General features: G+C 47.9%; 1 protein-coding gene across 1 annotated transcript; it reads left to right on the top strand.

Moving 5' to 3' along the window:
* Window positions 1-766: 766 nt before the first annotated feature.
* Window positions 767-4,486, top strand: LOC136509496 (GDP-L-galactose phosphorylase 2-like). Its single transcript, XM_066504272.1, has 6 exons — window positions 767-1,375; window positions 2,169-2,269; window positions 2,803-3,108; window positions 3,199-3,384; window positions 3,539-3,799; window positions 3,902-4,486. Exons 1-6 carry the CDS (start codon window positions 1,258-1,260, stop codon window positions 4,235-4,237), a joined length of 1,308 nt encoding a protein of 435 aa, XP_066360369.1. The 5' UTR covers window positions 767-1,257; the 3' UTR covers window positions 4,238-4,486.
* The last annotated feature ends 15,564 nt before the right edge of the window (window positions 4,487-20,050 follow it).

The raw sequence follows: 20,050 nt of genomic DNA, 5'->3' as shown, positions 1-20,050 counted from the left end.
AGGAACGACACGACGGGCATGGGTGGCACGACGCGGGCGCGGGCGCGGTGGCCGACGCGGTGGCTGCCGCGGGCGCGGGCGAGGGCGAGGGCGCGAGCGGCGGGGGCGCTGCGCTGGTTCGGGGCGCGAGAGAGAGGAAGAGAGAAAGGAAGGGAGGACCCATACGTAAGACAGGCTTGGCGCCAATAACCACGGCGCCAAGATCTACGACGCCGAGGTGCCTGTCAAGTCACCGCCATGTCTGCGTCGAGCCCAAGACCTCGGCGCCAGCAAAGATGGCACCGAGACGTGTAAGCTTGGCGCCAGCAACGATGACGCCGAGCTAAGGGTTCAGATTTTGAAATCATACCTCCAGGAGCATATTTGTGATTTTTTTTTAAAAAAAGCTAAAAATAAAAAATTCGAACCCCTGCATGTGTAGGCCCAAGTTGTAAGAGCATGGTTTTTAGAAATTCACGTATAGAGTTTATGCCAAACGGTTCATCGAAACGACTTCAACTTTATCGGTAGAACACACAGGCAGGACCAAGGGAAAACTGAGCACAGAACAGAACACAGCGAGTATATTTGTAACCGAAGACAAGTAGACAACGAAAAAAAGCGTGGCGCTGTGGCCCTGGCCATGCGTTGGCGCAGAGAGGGAGAGAGAGAATCGGGTCGTGTCCGTCCGTTCAGATCCACCACACACACAGCAGCGCAGGGCACCACAAATCCGCCACCGCAATCGCCTCCCCCCTATTTAATGCCACCCCGCCTCCTCCGCCCCTCCCACCAAACCAAACCCGGCGCAGCGCACAACCCCCAACGCACCGCACCTCCGCCGCTCGCCGGAGCAGAAGACAGGAGAACCCCGGGGCGCAGGCCTCGGCAGCTTCCGCGACCCCACCGCTGCGATCCCGCAACAGCCTGCCCCCCTCCCCTCCCCTCTGGGCGTGGCCGAGTTGTAGGCATCACGGCTAGCGTTGCAGCCCCCCGGCGCGGCCCCCCAGCTGCGCAGGTGGAGCCCACGGGGACCATCGCCTCCGCCGTCGCGGCCAGCCCCGCCCCGCACGGCGGCCGCGGGGCGCTGCCCTCGGCCGGAGGAAGCCCGTCCGATCTCCTCTTCCTCGCCGGCGGCGGTCGCCTCTGAGCCGCAGCCGGTCCTTTCTCTCACCCCCTTCCTTTCCTAGCGAATAGTCCCTTAGCTAACCCCCGACCCCGACGAGTTCTCACCCCGAGAGTGACCGAGCCACCGGCGAGAGTAACCGACCCACCGGCATGGAGATGAAGCTCACCATCAAGAGGGTGCCCACCGTCGTCTCCAACTACCAGGACGACGCCGACAAGCCGCGCGCCGGCTGCGGGCGGAACTGCCTCGGCGACTGCTGCCTGCCTGGTGAGCCACCTACCCCGCCGCTCGCAGGCTTTCGCTTTGTTTTACGGTCAATCTGACGTCGTTTTCGTCCGCGCAATCCGATTGAAAATCTTAGAATTATTACGATCTTGGATCCTGTCCCATTTTAAATTGTGCCCCGAAGATTCGTGCATGATTCGTTCAGAAAATTCCCAAACTTTGTACAGTAAAAGGTGTCGTTTGTGCTCCAGAAAGTTGGGGGCCTTTGCACCTAAACAATCGCAACAGTGTTTTCCTTTTTTTATCTGCACTATTTTTACCCATCCCTCCGGTTAAAAATTGTTACCGCCAGTGGTTTTGGGTAACAACTGGCTGTTGTTATTACCCCCGCCTCGAATTGGGTTGGATTAAATAAGGATATAAATAAACAAACATCTTAGGCAACTGTAGATATTTATCATGGAGCCTTTTCGGCATGACTGAAAAATAAGTCAAAATTCTGTTTCGGCTCATGGTTGCGAGGAAAAAATACTTATCTGTCTGGAAACACTGTTCACGTGACTGGGCTGGCCAGCCAGCCACCATCCACCAGCCACCAGCCAGCCGATAATTCTCAGCCGGAACCCCAGGCCATCATAACTGGCCTTTTGTAGTATTATGTGCCTATTGTATGCCTCACTTGAAAATATGGTTTGTTTTATAACTCAGTAGAAACCTCACTGAGACATCAGCTCTACATGTACAAAAAACTAGTATTATTTGCTTCACCTGACATGAAAGTAGCAAATTATGCTGCACTTTTATTTGACTGACATTTGCATCTTTCTTTGAGCAGCTTCCAAGCTTCCCCTCTACGCGTTCAAGTTGGATCCGGCAAAGCACTTGCAGGAGGAAGCTGCTTCAACCAAGTTGCTTGTTGATATCCTCCTTAGTGAGGTAAATAAAAGCTTGTGGCTTTTGTTGGACTTCAACTGTGCTAGTTTTAGGATGTGATATATTAGGAATCAAATTATCTACATCTAGTCTAGTAAGAAATATGCATATCTCTTAAGAAGTTGGGGAAACATATTTGGACCATTCTTGTATTGAGGAGTGGAAAACCTGCCAGGCACAAACGAAACGAGCCCTAAGTCCACTTGAGCAGTAGCAAACGCACGCTTGTACGGCTTGTAAGATGATAGTTGCTGCAAGAACAGTGTCTAATATCTTCAAATATGGACCATTCTTATTTTGATTAATATATACCTTACAATGGCACTAGAACTGGCACTGTGAATCTAAATGTCAAACTCTGGTTTCGAATGATATATGGACAGTTTTACTTTTTGTTCTGTACCACATTCTATAAAAGTAGGAAATACTTTATTGTGAAAGTTTGCTGAAATAGGTGGATAGTGAAGTCTACTTCTAATATTTATCTTTTCAGGACTCAGATTCTGAGTTTAGTATTTTGCTTTGTATTCTGGCAGTGGGAGGACAGGATGGCCCGAGGCTTATTCCGCTATGATGTCACTGCTTGTGAGACCAAGGTCATCCCTGGCAACCTTGGGTTTGTTGCACAACTCAATGAAGGGCGCCACCTTAAGAAGCGCCCTACTGAGTTTCGTGTGGACCGTGTGCTCCAGCCATTTGACCCTGCCAAGTTCAATTTCACCAAAGTTGGCCAGGAAGAGGTTCTCTTCCAATTTGAGAATGGCGATGGTGATGACAGCTATTTCCTGAATGACGCTCCAATCATTGCTGTTGATCGTGCTCCAAATGTTGTTGCTATCAATGTACATCTCTCATTCATTCACACTGACAATCCAACTTTTATTCTATCTCACCTATTCTTGTTTCCAATGACTGTTTGCGATGGTTTGCAGGTGAGCCCAATTGAATATGGACATGTGCTTCTCATTCCTCGTGTTCTGGACCGCCTGCCTCAGAAGATTGATCCAGAGAGCTTCTTGCTTGCACTGCAAATGACAGCTGAGGCAGCTAGCCCGTACTTCAGGCTTGGTTACAATAGTTTGGGTGCCTTTGCCACCATCAATCACCTCCACTTTCAGGTATTAAACTTCTGATGGTATCTAAATTTACTTCTCACCACAAAATCCTAACCAAATAGGAGCAGTATTGTGAAGATAGTGTTATTGTGGTAGCTCCTTTTTTTTTTGAAAATGTTGTTTAGTACTGAATGATAATTTCTTGTTTTCTTTACAGGCATACTACTTGTCAGTGCCTTTCCCTGTCGAGAAGGCAGCTACCCACAAGATCCCTCTTTCTGAGGACACAATGAAGAATGGAGTGACCGTGTCCAAGCTGATAAATTATCCTGTGAGAGGCCTGGTATTTGAGGGGGGGAACACACTGGAGGACCTGGCAAATGTGGTTTCCAATGCTTGCATTTGGCTGCAGGACAACAATGTGCCTTACAACGTGCTCATTTCTGACTGTGGCAAGAGGATCTTCCTGTTCCCCCAGGTAAAATCATTACACAATTTCGTAGCTTTGTCAAATCTGGACCGAATTGCTGGAAATCTCTTTATCATGTTCTAACAAACTTCTATCTGTTCAATAATGCAGTGCTATGCAGAGAAGCAGGCTCTGGGCGAAGTGAGCCAGGAGCTGCTGGACACTCAGGTGAACCCAGCTGTGTGGGAGATCAGTGGCCACATCGTGCTGAAGCGCAGGAGCGACTATGAGGAGGCATCTGAAACCTCCGCGTGGAAGCTCCTCGCCGAGGTCTCCCTCTCTGAGGAGCGCTTTGAGGAAGTGAAGGCGTACATCTTCAGCGCTGCTGGCCTGGTTCAGTTTGACGAGGAAGAGGAGGAAGCCAGCGAGGGCGAGGGCACCACCACCTTTGCTCCTGTCCCGGTTACCCCTCTGCCTGTCGCTGAAGGCTGCCTCGTCCGCCAGTGAGTCTGTGGACTGGCTGTTGTGTGTTCCTGGTCGCCATAAGTGTGCTGGTAATAAAGCTCTGTTGGTACTGTATAACGCTTGCGAGCGCTGTGCTCTGCTGCTACTTTGCTCTCGTTTGTGTCCTGCTGCTCTCGTGGTGAACTCGGTAATTCAGTGCTCTGCAATATTAAGCAGAGGCTATTGTATTGTTTGGGTCGTTTGTTAATTATTATTACTAGAACTAAATGAATGTGATAAACATTACTAGTATCCGCTGTAACACCCTAAAAATTTCTCTTTTTGAAATAGATGAAAATTGAATTAATTAAGCAATTTTGGTGCTCATGAAAATATAGGAAAATAATATTTTTCCTTAAATTAAAATTTATCATAAGGCTTAGCAACATTTTTGTGCATATGTGCTGCTGCATATTTATTTGTGATGATTGGGTTTGATCAAAATTTTGAAATGATTTGAGTTTGAATTAAATTTAGATTTGAAAATGTGTTTAAGAAAATAAAAAAAAGAAATTATTTTCCTCCTCTCTATTCTCGGCCCAGCAAGCCTAGCTTCACCCTGCCGACCCGCAGCCCACTCCCTCACTCTTTTCCACGGCCCAGCTTCGCTCCATCCTGCTCGCCCTGCCCAGCTCTGTAACGTCCAGTCCCGACATACATGGCCCAGGCTCACTCTTCCTAGTAGTGGTCCCACCCGCGTAGCAACCCGAGCCTAGTCCCGAGCTTGTAGCCGCCGGGCCGAATCCTAGCCGCCGCTCCACCGCGCCGTCGCCGTCCACTCCACGCCACCTAGATTGGCCGAGGTGAGTTCGCCTCGCCGTCCTCTTTCTCCCCGTGTTTCCAGTTTGCTCTCTCATGGTCTCTAGGGCCGATTTCAAGCTTCGCCGACGAGCTCCTCGCCGCCGGCCATGTCCACCGCTGTGCTCGGCTCCGTTTCTGGCACCGGCCTCTCCTCTCTCCACGATTCTAATCTGAGCCGTCCATCTTAGATCTAATGGCTAGATCTCACCGTACCCCTTCGGTCGGTAGTTTTGCAAAAGAACCCCCGCCCTTTTCTAGTATAGAACCCACCGTCCCTGTAGTTTATCTAAAGAGCCCCTGCCTTTTGATAAAATAGTATCCGCAGTCCTCCCGCAGATCCAAAATTCAATTTTATTTATTTTAAAGAGTAAAATACACCGGACGTCCATTAACTTTCGGTGAAGTGTCATCTAGGTCCATCAACTTTGAAACTGCATTTTTGGGTCCATTAACTTTCGTTTTGTGTCATCTGGGTCCATCAATTTTGAAACTGCATTTTTGGTCTATGAACTTTTAAAATAGTTCACTGCAGGTCCACGCACGCATGCATGCACGTCGGCTTTTTGCGTCGGTGGAGCCATGCCTGCACTTGCCGCCGTCGCTCGTCTGCCGGGCATGCATGTGTGTTTTCCTGCTCGAATCATGATAGGGTTAGTGCATTTCGGCCCGGCTAACCGGCTAAGCGGCCCAGTGGTGTCGCGCCACCCTGCTGCTGCTCCTGTCGCTGGCTCTCCGCGGCGCGGCGTACCTGCAAGAGCGGAAGAACTTCATCGTCCACGCGCAGCCGCTGCTCCATCATGGACATCATCGTCGGGCTGGACGCCGCCGTCAAGGACGGCGTCGACGTGCTGTCCTTCTCCATCGGCGCCTACTCGGGCATGCAGTTCAACTACGACCCCATCGCCATCGCCGCGTTCAAGGCCATGGAGCGCGGCATCTTCGTCAGCTGCGCCGCAGGCAACGCGGGGCCAGACCCCGGCATGGTCGGCAACGGCGCGCCGTGGATGCTCACCGTCGCCGCGGGCACCATGGACCGCGCGATACGGACCAATGTGAAGCTCGGCAACGGCGAGGAGTTCCACGGAGAGTCCCTGTTCCAGCCCAGGAACAACTCCGCCGCGGACCCACTCCCGCTGGTGTACCCCGGCGCGGACGGCTTCGACGCCAGCCGCGACTGCAGCGTGCTGCGCGGCGCCGAGGTGACCGGCAAGGTGGTGCTCTGCGAGAGCAGGGCCTGAGCGGCCGCATCGAGGCCGGCCAGACCGTGGCGGCGTACGGCGGCATGGGCATGATCGTGATGAACAAGGCGGCGGAGGGGTACACCACCTTCGCCGACGCGCACGTCCTCCTGGCGTCGCACGTCCACCTTCGCCGAGCGACTCGCACACGGACCTCTCCATCTTCGTCGAGTCCGGGACGTCCATGTCGACCGCGGCGCTCCTAAAGAGCCTGCACCCAGACTGGTCACCGGCCGCGATCAAGTCCGTGTCGTGGGCACGGCCGCGTTTCCGCTTTGATCAATACTGGATCAAGATCGACGGCTTCTTGGATGTCGTACGTGTCACCTGGGGAACCTGCCATGTTGACGCCGACGCATGTCGCTCCCTGGACCAGAACCTGCGCGCTCTGGCCAGGGCTCTCCGGAGCTGGCGCGCTAACCGCATCGGCAATGTCCGGCTGCAGCTAGCTGCGGCGCGTGCCGTGATCTATAAGTTCGACGTCGCGCGAGAAACAAGGATGCTGTCGCCTGGCGAACTTGAGTTGCGTCGCGAACTAAAAGCCAACGTTCTTGGCCTCAGCTCCCTGGTGCGGACCATGGCCAGGCAGCGTGCCAGCATTCGCGGCCTGCAGGATGGGGATGCTTGCACCAAGTATTTCCATCTCCACGATGGCCAAAGCTGACATAGTCTTTTCCTATTACAATGATCTGCTCGGTTCGGCCTTCGTCAGACAGCATCGGATTGATCTGTCGCAGTTGGAAATTCCGCAGCTGGACCTCAGCAAGCAAGTTGCTCCTTTCTCGCCGGAGGAAGTTGCCCGGATTGTTCGGGAATCTCCGGCCGATAGGAAGCCTGGCCCGGATGGATTTAACGGAGCTTCTTCCGGGCTGCCTGGGAGGTGGTCGGCCCCGACGTCGTGCGCGTATTCCATGCGCTCTGGGAGGTCGATTTCCGGAGCTTCCACTCCCTCAATGGCGCGATCATGGTCCTCTTGCCCGCGGCGCAGCTGACGAAGATGCCGCGCTCCATGGCCTTGAACGCGGTGATGGCGATGGGGTCGTAGTTGAACTGCATGCCCGAGTAGGCGCCGATGGAGAAGGACAGCACGTCGACGCCGTCCTTGACGGCGGCGTCTAGCCCGGTAATGATGTCCATGATGGAGCAGCGGCTGCGCGTGGACGATGAAGTTCTTCCGCTCCAGCAGGTACGCCGCGCCGCGGAGAGCCAGCGACAGGAGCAGCAGCAGGGTGGCGCAACACCACAGGGCCGCTTAGCCGGTTAGCCGGGCCGAAATGCACTAACCCTGTCATGATTCGAGCAGGAAAACACACATGCATGCCCGGTAGACGAGCGACGGCGGCAAGTGCAGGCATGGCTCCACCGACGCAAAAAGCCGACATGCATGCATGCATGTGTGGACCTGCAGTGAACCATTTTAAAAGTTCATAGACCAAAAATACAGTTTCAAAGTTGATGGACCTAGATGACACAAAACGAAAGTTAATAGACCCAAAAATGCAGTTTCAAAGTTGATGGACCTAGATGACACTTCACCGAAAGTTAATGGACCTCCGGTGTATTTTACTCTATTTTAAATTCGAAAATCAAGTTCCATCTATTTACAAAATTGCCACTATCTTCAGTAGGCCATATCTTCTCCGTTTTAGCTCCGATTTGACCCGTTCAAGTTCCGTTAGATTCGTAACGACAAACTCTACGCATTAGTATCAATGTTTTCCATGTCAAGAGTTCTGTAATTTCATGGTTTAAATCCTAACTTGAATAATGATTATGCAACTAAATTTATAAATAAAATAAATAAGGCTTATAATTTTTCTTTTCTCCTTTAAAACGGATCTATCGGTAGTTGTATTTTGTTCACCGTAGCTCCGATTAGCGTGCTTTTCGTGTCTATGTGATCGTAGCAACGCGTAGATTTGATTTCAAATTATTTTTACTAATTGGTGTATTGTTTTAATATAGTTATGTTTGAATGCTATGCATGTTTGTTTGGATGCTTGTGTGGTGCTTAATGATCGTATCCAGTTGGTAAGCTATATGTGGTGAATTCAGAAGCAATCCTTTGAAGGTTTGGACTAGAAGAAGGATTTGAGTTTAAGGCAAGTATATCATGGCGGGATCATCTTTGTTGTCCTATACATCTGTAATCGTTTAATTCATGATGCATGTGTCTACCTTGACCACCACTAAGGATATTCTAGTCTTTTGTACTTGTACCTTGATACGTATAAGGTATTACATTGGGTAGTATGATGCTAGTGCTCAACTAAAGCTATGATCTTGTAACTTGACTAATGGAATATGCAATAAACATTAAAAGATGCTTTTTAGCAACGTGGAATCAAGGGGGCTAGAGCATTGGGCTGTTTTTATGGTGCTCTAGATTTCTCTCCCTAAGGACTTATCTGTAAACGAACATCTAAGACTTACAGTACAACTGTAAGGGCTATATAGCTCTGGCTTTAGCTCAGTATGAGGACCTTTTCTAGCTTGTTAGTGGTTACCTTTACGGCGTAAGAATGGCTTGCCGAATCGGGTATAGGACAGCCTCTATCCCCTTGTGTATAGGCTGCGTGTCATTGTACTATCGGGAAGGGGGTTCCTACATCTGTTTGCCGAGTGAATCTAATGGCCCTAACTTGTTAGACGAACCTTTGAAAGGTTTCATAGTGAACCCTGCCGACCTTCCTTGGAAGTGGGTCAAGAGATTAGCTACTTCAGACGAAAGGGTAAATTACGACTCACAGTGAAAGTGTACAACCTCTGCATAGTGTAAAACCGGTATATCAGCTGTGGTCACGGTCATGAGCGGTCTTGGACCCTTACGGAATAGATGATGAACACTGATGATACTGATGATAAAGATGCTCACTAATGATTACTGTTTATGCTATTCATTATTCATGTTTACCTATTCATGTGTTTACATGGGCTTGTGATAAACTTGCTGCTACTCAATTGCTAAAATCATGACTCATTAAAAGCTAACCGCAGTAAACCAGTGTCATCCTTTTGAGCCTCATGAACCCCATGTTATATTTGTTGAGTACGACATGTACTTACGCTTGCTTTATTTTTTAATTATTTGGATAAAAATTCCGGATGGGTATCAGATTGCTAGAGTTTGGAGGAATTAGACTTGTGATCAACCAGTCAGTTGTCCCTGTGGAACTGGAGTCTTCACCCAAAGATCGAAGTTGTCTTTCCGCTGTTTGCTGTCTAAGGTTATATCCTTTATACTAAGTATGTTACATATTGAGCATTGTCTTTCGATATTACCCTTATTTATAGCTATATATGAGATTTCACTTCTTGGGCTCATATATGGTGTGTATCTGGTTTTGTTCTTAAAATCAGGTGCTACATCCGCTCTCTGTTTCTACCTTGTGGCTCTTTGTAATGTGCTGCATTTGTGTCGAATCTGTAGTCGCTTACTCATGTTCATGATGTAACATAACATGAACTGATTCTTGATGGTCCTACTGAAAAATCAGGTGTGGGGTGATACGATGAAACTTTCTTAGGTCTTGTTTGGATGCGCATGTATTCATCTCAATCTACGTATGTTGAAGTTGATTTGAGTGGAATTAAACTAAATTCCATTCTATTTCACTACAACACATGTGGATTGAAGTAAATACACATGCATCCAAACAAGACCTTAAGAGTATTAGAAATTTACTAGGAAATCAGGCACGGCTTTGTGGAGCTGGTCAGTCCATCTTTACAGGTTGGCTCTTGCAAATGTAGGTAGAAACTGAATTGGAACTGAATTGGCCATTGAACGATAACAGTTTGTGTTGCTTTGTGCATGACTCACCTGTACTCAATGGTTGAGTGAGGAAGAATGAAATTTGTTAACCTTTTTCGAATTTTGTTTTTTTTTTCATCTTCAGTTTTCGTCAGGCTGCATTACATCATGCAGACCGACTGTGTATGTAAGTTGAAGCCTTAATGAAACTATGCTGAACTAACAGGAGCCAAACTGCCTTATTGGAGGCTTCAGTTTAACCAGAGCACATAAATTTGGGATGGGTGTATCATGTGTATGTGTGTACTACCTACACTGTTAGAATTGTCGATTGAATTGGGGTGGTACTTCACGCTGTAGTCTGGAATTAGGAGCAGCAGACCCGTGACCAGAACCATAATTGCCTTGCTGAAATGGCTGTTGCAGGTGAAGCCAGGCCTGGTAATAGATTGTGATCCAGCTGACCAGCCCTAATCCTACCCCAGTCCTATTTTTTTTTGATCGGCAGTCCTAAATATTTTAGCAGTGGGGAACTTGTTCCTAATCCAAACAGGCCCTTAAATGGGCTGGATTGCTAGGGTTGTGCGTTTCTGTTGGATGCGTGGAGATTGCGTGCATCGTCAATGGAGATTGGGCCACAGGAAATGTCGGCCCACGATGAGTACCATTCTCTGTGTGTAACTGTAGATGTTAATATTTCTCAAAAAAAAAATGTAGAGGCTAACATTATTGGCTTTTAAAGTTGGGCTCTATTCTCATAAGACCAACACTTTAGAAACGAATATGATTTCCCTCAAAAAAAAAAAAACACACACACACACACACACATAAGAAACGATTATGAAAACAAGTAACTCACGAAAGACAAAAAAAAAGTTATTTTTGCTTCCTGAGACATCCTCCACCAACACGCACAACGCAAAAACTACATGCGCGCACTCGTGGCGTGGCCTTTTGGATTTTTTTGACAGGGTGGACTTTTACATGTAACTTATTTATGGATCATCACATGGGCTTGTATAGGACTGATACACATGCACAAAATTAATCTCGGTCACATTTTTGCATGGGCATGTGACTTCACCATGTGCTAGCCTAGCCTAGCACAGAATATAGGGCTAGTACCTTTAGACTGTCTACAGTGTGAGTGTTGCCGAAGAAAAAAATTTCAGTCTGACACAGAGCATCGATGCTTCAGCTCTCCAATTCTCACAGCGTGGGCACCGGTGCTTCACTGTGCTTGTGGACCCCGTCGTAGCGGCCACGGAGGCAGAGGCGAACGAGGAATAATATTTTTTAACGTTTGAAGCACCGGTGAACGAACATGCATCGGTGCCCACTTTTTTTTCATCTCAGGCTACAACGTGGGCATCGGTGCTCCAAATAGGAGAGAGAGTGTTTGGGCACCGGTAAAAAGCAACACTGTAGCTAGTCTTATGTAACACAAAAGCTACAACGCGCGCAGTCGCGGGGCGAGCGACCCCTGCCGCCCGCAACCTTTTGGATTTTTGTAACATGGCCTGTGGACTTTTACATGCAACTTACTGATGGATTGTCACGTGGCTTTATATAGGACTGATACACATGCACAAAATTAGGCCCCGTTTGGCACGGCTTGCACGGGCTCCGGCTTTTCTAGCACCAACACTGTAGTAACACTGTAGCACAAAGACAGTTTTCTTCATCCACCTTTTCTGCGTCACTGTAGCGATCGTACTGTAGCATGCGGGGACAAGCCAGAAAACCCGGCTTCTCTGGCTCCGATGAACAGTGCATGTGTCAGTGAGAGGTGGAGAGGAAGAGAGGAAAACGACTTTGTGCTACAGTGTTGCTACAGTGTTTGTTGCCAGATAAGCCAGAGCCGGTAAAAGCCGTGCCAAACAGGGCCTTAATCTCACTACGGGTCACATTTTTGCATGGGCATGCAACTTCATGTGCCATGCTAGTCCAGCCAAGAATATAGGGCTGTACCTTTATGCAAATACTATATAAAAAAGTTATTATATTCCTATGATAACAATCTAGGTGTATACTATGTTACAACTTTAGTATCACATCCTCCACATACACATGTGATATTTGATATCACATGTGGAGATGTCCTGGTTTGTAAGCATCGTACGTGATAACGTATACTAAATTTTCTCAAATTTTTATCACATCCTCCACATACGATATCATGATATCTCGACAAGTTTCATGATTTTCGGACTTCGTTTGCATTTTATAGAATTTAAAAACAATTCGTCCGCAAGTTCGTGGTCATGTTTCGTGAACAAGATATTCGAAATTTCGGGTCCATTCCGGGATATGGCCTCATACTACACTCAATACCATGAATATCATTTTTTGAATCATTAAATTCCATTATTCGATGCACGTGCAGTTCAAATTTGCATTTTTTGAAAAAATTCAATTAAATGAAATAAATTAACTAAATATAGCAAACAGTTCAGGAAATGTACCAAATTTTGACATGGAGTACCAAATACTGTAAGAGGACTACAGAAAAAGTTTGGAGGTCAAAATATAAATTTTTTTTGATTTGCCGAGTGTCATCTTTTGACACTCGGCAAACATGCTCTTTGCCGAGTGCCAGCTGCCAGGCACTCGGCAAAGTGCCCTTTGCCGAGTGTCCATGGGGACACTCAACAAAGAGCGTGCCAATTTTTTTAAAAAATGTTTGCCGAGTGCCTCTCCACCCGGCACTCGGCAAAGTGGTATTTTTTTTAAAAAAAATACGATGTAGTGTGGTTTAGGGTTTAGATTTAAAAAAAAGGAGAACACGTTTGCCGAGTGCTCCGATCTGGCACTCGGCAAACCGACCTCCTTTGTCGAGTGCTAGATCGGGCACTCGGCAAATGGCCCATCCACACTTACAGGCCACCGAACCGTTACCTCCCTCCCACACACGCACACACGCGCGCTGCCGTCCCGCCCCGCCCGCTCACCCACCGGCGCGCCCCCGCCGCTCTTCCCCGTGCCGCGCGCCGCCCTCCCCTCCCCGTGCGCCGCGCCCGCCAGCCACCGGGCCACCACCAACACAGCGCGCCGCCGCCCGCCGCAAACCCCTCCCCGTGCCGCGCGTCGGCGCCTGCCCCCCGCCCCCGCCAGCCCCCGCCCTCGCGCCCGCGTGTGGTCGAGCGTGGCCAGCTCGCCCACGCTGGCCCGCCAATGCCGGCGGGTAGAGGAGGGGAGGAGGAGGAGGTGGGAGGAGGGGGGAGGAGGAAGAGGAGGAGAAGGAGGAGGAGGAGGAGTAGGAGCCGGCCCTGCCCCCGGCCACGCCCCGTGGACCGCCCGTGCCCAACCTCGTTCCCGACTCCGACGACCCCGACCCCGACGCCGCCCGCCCCTACCCCCAGTGCCCGTCAGGTATGCCCTCTCTCTTGTTGTTGTCGTGGTAGTGATAGTTGTAGTAGTATTAGTTGTAGTAGTAGTGCTAGTGGTAGTAGTAGTATTAGAAGTAGTGGTAGTAGTAGTAGTAGTAGTAGTAGAACTAGTGGTAGTAATAGTAGAAGTAGTGGTAGTAGTAGTAGAACTAGTGGTAGTAGTAGTAGCAATAGTGGTAGTAGTAGTAGAACTAGTGGTAGTAGTAGTAGCAATAGTGGAAGTAGTAGTAGAAGTAGTGGTACTACTTGGATATATATTCCATTCATCACATATATATCCCATCCATCACATATATATCACGTATGATGCTTACAGCACCGGGTTGACGCACTCAAAGTTATTCCTATTTTACTCATCATACATTGATCTTTACACACCTTAATTAGCTTTGCATTACTGAAATATTGGAGTGAAATATTGCAGGTGTAGGGTCGAGATGGCAGATTAGAGGAGGGGTGAATAGTCTTTTCTAAAATTAATCATGTCGGCTAGCCGAAACAAGTGCGTTATTAAAACTATCGGTCTAGCCAAAACTATACCCCTCTATCTAAGTTCTCTAGCACCTTCCAAAGATACTAATCAAGCAACAAAGGTGCCGGGCTAGCTAAAGCTCACCTAACCAATTCTAGGAGCAAGGTCACACAAACCTATGCCACTAGTACTTTAAGCAACAAGGGAGCTTCTACACATGCTAGTAAGCAAAAGCACAAAGCCAACTAAGCTCACCAGCAATGCTCAATAACAAGGCAACCAATGTCAAATTAGAGAGCGTAAATACTTAGCTACACAAACTAAGCAAAGTGACTAACAAAGTTACACAAACCTAATTAGCCACGCAAGGAAGCTACTTTTATGCTACACAAGCAAGAAGGTAACTAGTAAGCTATACAAGCTAACTAGTTACAAGAGCAACTACACAATCACAATGTATATGAAAGTAATTACAAGCTTGTGTAACAAGGATGCAAACCAACGGGAAGAACAAGGTTGACACGATGATTTTTCTCCCGAGGTTCACATGCTTGCCAACACGCTACGTCCCCGTTGTGTCGACCGCTCACTTGGTGGTTCGGCGGCTAATTGGCATCACCCGCCAAGCCCACACGTCGGGCACTGCAAGAACCTACCATGAAAATGAGGGTAGCTCAATGACACGCTCAACTAGAGTTGCTCTTTGCGGCTCCCACGGGGCGAGCACAATACCCCTCACAAAGCTCTTCCCCGGAGCACCGCATAAGCTTCTTGTGGGCTTCAACGGAGACCACCACCAAGCCATCTAGGAGGTGGCAACCTCCAAGAGTAACAAGCACCACCGGCTTACAACTCGATCACCTAGTGTCACTCGATGCAACCTCACGATGTAATCGCACTAGAATCGCTCTCTCACATAATCGAATGATCACTATCAAGTATATGTGAGATGGAGGGCTCCCAAGCACTATTACACAAGCCACCAAGGCTCTAGTGTGCTCAGCTACCGGCCCAAGGCTGACCATGGCTTCTATTTATAACCCCATGAACAAATAGAGCCGTTACCCCTTCACTGGGCAAAAGTCAGGACGACCAGACGCTCCGGTCCGATCGATCGGACGCTGGACTTCAGCGTCCGGTCATGCGATGCACGCCATGTGTCCCCTTCTTCAAACACTGTTCATCCGATCTCAACGGTCATCTGATGACCGGACGCAGCAACCCTAGCGTCCGGTTGTTTCTAGTAAGGTACCAGACATGACCGAACACGTCCGGTCGGCCACGATCGAACGCAGCACCAGCGTCCGGTCACCTCCAGCAACACTGCTCTGCCTACGTCATCACACATCACCTTGACCGAACGCACCCTATCAACGTCCGGTCACTTCTAGCGCCAGCGTCCGGTCGAAGACCGACGCCTGCCCGCTGACTGCTACTACTGACCGGACACAGGAACCCAGCGTCTGGTCACTATGTGACCAGTGTCTGGTCCACTCTGTGAGACCCTATCTTTTCGGAACAGGGTGCCGATGGCACCGTCGGACTGTCCACACTCTACGGGCGGACACTCCGCTGGTGGAGTTTCGAACCCTTCTCACCTCCGTTCCATCGTCGAGTTGATCCACATCAACTCCAACTTCATCTCCTTTGAAAATGTGCCAACACCACCAAGTGTACACCACTATGTGTATGTGTGTTAGTATTTTCACAATTATTTTTCAAAGGATTAGCCACTCAACTTGCCACGCCACTCAATCCTAGCGACGATGCAAAGTTAGATCACTCGAGTGGCACTAGATGACCAATATGCAAACAAGTTTGTCCCTCTTGATAGTACGGCCATCTATCCTAAATCCGGTCACAAACTTCTCTACACACCTATGACCGGTGAAATGAAATGCCCTAGGTTATACCTTTGCCTTGCGCATTCCATTCCATATTGGTTCATCGATCTTGACTTCACTTGCTTTTCACCGTTGCCTTCGTCCATCGGCGCCAAGTCTTGCTCAAGCTTCACCGCCACGCGGTCCATCGCTCCAAAGCCTCTGACTTGCCCTTCACGCTTGCAACCGGTCTATCAAGCCAAGTCTTGTCTTGATCTTCTCCACCTTGATCACATGACTCAATGTCATGTCTCATGTGCAATGAGCTCCTTCATCATCACATGTGTGAGCTTTGCAACATCTCCAAGCCATTTTCACCTTTATGGCATATGTTGCTCACACACATGTACCTGTGGACTAATCACCTGTGTATCTTATATAAACACAATTAGTCCACCTAGGTTGTCACTCAATTACCAAAACCACACATGGACCTTTCAGCAGGCCTAGCTGAAACAAGAAATGAGGCAACGTCAGGAGCTGGAGGCCGGGCAGCAGAGGATGGCGGCCCAGTTGGAGGCCGAGCGGGCCGAGCGGTAGGCCCAGGCGCAGAGGCTGACGGACATTACGAAGTTCCTACAAGGGCTTGGGCAATGTGTGGGCTTCTCAATGCCAGCTAGGCTGTTGGTTCCACCTCCGCCTCTGCCTCCTGTAGCTGCAGTTACTCCCGTGAGTATAAAAGTTTTTTATTTTCGCTTGTGCTTTGCTTGTATGGCCTCTACCTTCCTAGATTAGCTATCCAAATAATCTTGTCTCATATGCAATCTTTTCTCCTTTGTGCAGTCTTCATCTGACGGTGGTTTGAATAATCCACCTCATGCACCTCCGAATGATGGAGCTGGGCCTTTACCACAGTCGCAGTGGCCGAGATGAGTGCATGTTGTATTTTTTTTCATTTGTTGTTCACTTGGTGATGGACTTGTGGATTTATTTGGATGGACTTGAACACTTATTATTATATATGTGATATATATTGTGATGGATGTGATATGTGCGGATGGATGTGTGGATGGATGAGATATATATGTGATGGATGAGATATATATGTGATATATGTTTGTATGAATTTATTTGTCATGATGGAATGTAAAAAAAAATTGCTGTTTTGGGTCACTTTGCCGAGTGTTGCACTCGACAAAGGACCCCGTTGCCGAGTGCCATGGTCACAACACTCGGCAAAGCTGGAAAAATGGGCGCTTGGAAAACCATTTTTCCAGCTTTGCCGAGTGCCGGCCAGAGGGCACTCGGCAAATATTTTTTTTTTAAAAAAAATTCAAACTTTGCCGAGCGCCGGCTAGGAGGCACTCGGCAAAGAATTTTTAGAAAAAAAATAAAACATCTTTGCCGATGGCCGGATAGAGGGCACTCGACAAAGAATTTTTTTTTAAAAAAATAAATAAAAATCTTTGCCGAGTGCCTGCAGCGAACGTCAACGGGGCCGGCGCCGTGACGGTCGCTTTTCTTTGCCGAGTGCCCGATAAAAGACACTCGGCAAAGAGGACTTTGCCGATCAATTTTTTGCCGTGTATTTTTTGCCGAGTGCCGCACTCGGCAAAGGCTTTGCCGAATACAATTTGGCCTTTGTCGAGTGCCTCAGGCACTTGGCAAAGAACCTAAATCCAGTAGTGATTTGTCAATATCAAGTGGCCACATGGCAGCTTGTTGCACTTGCATCCGCGTGAGCGTGACCCACACGATGATACAGTCGTGATTCTGATGAAATGCTCATGGGTAGTGACATATCTCTACCACAGACAGTTAGTCAAACGTGATAGCACAACAATGAATTTTGTTTCGCTGTCAGCGTTTGAACATTGGACCGAACTGAGCATGGTTTGCGTGGCTTCCGAGAAGGCGACAACCATATACAAATAAATCAACCAACATGTGCAGGCTGTTTAAAAAAAAACGGGAAGGGAGTCGCTGGGGAGCCGAGGGGCACCACCTGCATTTACCATGGATTCCGGTGAACCGGTAATGGACGGTGGTGAACCGGTACATAATGTTTGGAAGAGCTTTGCATTGAAAAGGTCTTCCTACACCAGGCATCTGGGATATGGCACATTGTTTGAGGAAGACGATAACTCCATAGTCAAGCATATTCTTTGCATGCGAGGAGGCACGGCTGCTTGGCACGGAAGATGACGTCGTGGCGATGCTTCCATAGGTGCCAATGGCATAGTAAGATGATTGTTGAAGTTAGCATCACTAACATATGTGGCTGTTCCTCTGTTTTTCGGAGTTGGATGACATGTAGTTCTAGCCAATATGTGCCCGGAAGGATAAGGTGGTCACATGTCTCTGTCTTCATCCACAATGCCTTTCTTCATAAGATTTGCTTTGTATTGCAGTTGGTCCAGAGAAGAAGCCGCCATCTAAATAATTTCACTTTTGGGAGGAAAGCCACATGCATTGAGAAGCTTCATGACGTTGTCCCATGCCACTGAGTTGAATGGTTTGGCGAAGCCCAATTTCAAGACAATTGTGGGCTTCTATTACCGGTTGCAACATTGGACGATGCGAACACAAGGTTGAGACGTGTCTTTGTATGTCGAGTTTGTGATGAGTGATTGTCAGAGATGATCGGTTTTGGTTGAGTTTGGAGACTAGCCATCGCATGAGTATATGTGTGCAATATGTCTCTTGGCTATGTTGGTGTATAGGTCTAGAGCACAGAGACGGTTGACGGATATGGTGAAGATCAAGTAGAGATGGGTCAAACAATGTCTCCATCCTAAACTTCTCGACGGCTTTTGGAATCACTTCAGTATATTTTAGGGACGATTTAGTTTGCAGCTCAAGCAAACATGTTGCTTCTTCAAATAAACTTGTTCAGGAGCAGCAGACCCTAATCCTAACCCAGTCCTAAATATTTTAGCAGTGACTTGTTCCTAATCCAAACAGGCCCTTAAATGGGCTGGATTGCTAGGGTGAAGACACGTGCATCGTCAATGAATATTGGGCCACAGGAGATGTCGGCCCACGTTGCTTACTGTAGAGGCTAACATTGGCTTTTAAAGTTGGGCTCTATCCTCACAAGACTAACACATAAAAAACGAATATGAACAATAAGTAACTCACGAAAGACAAAAAAGAGTTATTTTTGCCTCCTGAGACATCCTCCACCGAGATGCACAACCCCTGCTCAGGAACATCAACATTGGTGGCTTTGACATTCATTTTGAATTATAATACACGTACACTTCCGTCACAATGATGAAACTGTAGTAAAAGAAAAACTCTGACCTTGCTTTGGCATGGCCAGGCGAGGAATATTTTTAATCCTAACCTGAAATTCATTTGCACGGAAGTCGAACTCAGGACCTCTAACTAACTTAGCTAGAAGTCCTTTTCGCATCATAAGCTGTAGTCAAACCTTGTCATGTCTTTAGAAACTACTCGTGGTGTTGCTACAGGTTCCTGAGGAGGTAACTGGGAATGAGGTTCGCTGTGTCTAGGGTACGGTGATGGGCCTAGCATGCACTACATCAGAATACTCCATCACTGCTGGTTCAAAATACTCCACTGTTAGATTTTGAACCGGCACAACCATACCGGCAGTGATGAGGGTAAGCTATCACTGTCGGTTCCTATAAATCGGTAGTGTTCTTCAGCTTCACTGTTGATTCTTTACACAATCGGCAGTGTTCATTTCCACCAACACAGCCGGTTCATAAGACCACCCGGTAGAGCTCAGTTTCAACAACACTGGCTAAGCCAACGCTGCCGGTTTGTGGCTCGAGCCGGCAGTGCCATCACTGCCGGTTTTGTTGCTAACCGATAGTGATGTTTACGACAACACTGCTGGTTTTCATATAACCGGCAGTGATGTCACGTTCGTAATTTATTGTTTTATAATTGATTTTAATTTATATTTTTCATGAAATCGGGTTTCGCTTTATATACGCTACGTAGACGACAGGTACATCAATATTAAACATTACAAATGTTACGGTTACAATTCAAATGTTCTTATCCACATCTTGATCCCTCAAAATAAAAAAGAAATGTTCTTGGACTTCACACATGCTTCTCGGACTTCTTACAATAATCTAGCGAGCCGTTCTAGGCCATACTAGTCCTTGTACTTCACAGATTTTGCAATGGAAAATACTCCATCTTTTTTCAATACCTCGGCTAAGATAAATTTTGCCAGCTTCGATTGCAGTGTGATGATCTCCATATCTAACAACCTTTTGTTATTATATTTCTTGCGTCATCGTTCAAAAAAGATGATATCCAAAGAGGAACTGTAAATCATTTTGTTGAATTATTAACA

Source organism: Miscanthus floridulus, chromosome 15 (genome assembly GCF_019320115.1).
Source record: "Miscanthus floridulus cultivar M001 chromosome 15, ASM1932011v1, whole genome shotgun sequence".
Taxonomy (NCBI): Eukaryota; Viridiplantae; Streptophyta; class Magnoliopsida; order Poales; family Poaceae; genus Miscanthus; species Miscanthus floridulus.
Note: the sequence above shows the minus strand (reverse complement) of the source record. Positions and strands in the feature narration are given on the sequence as shown.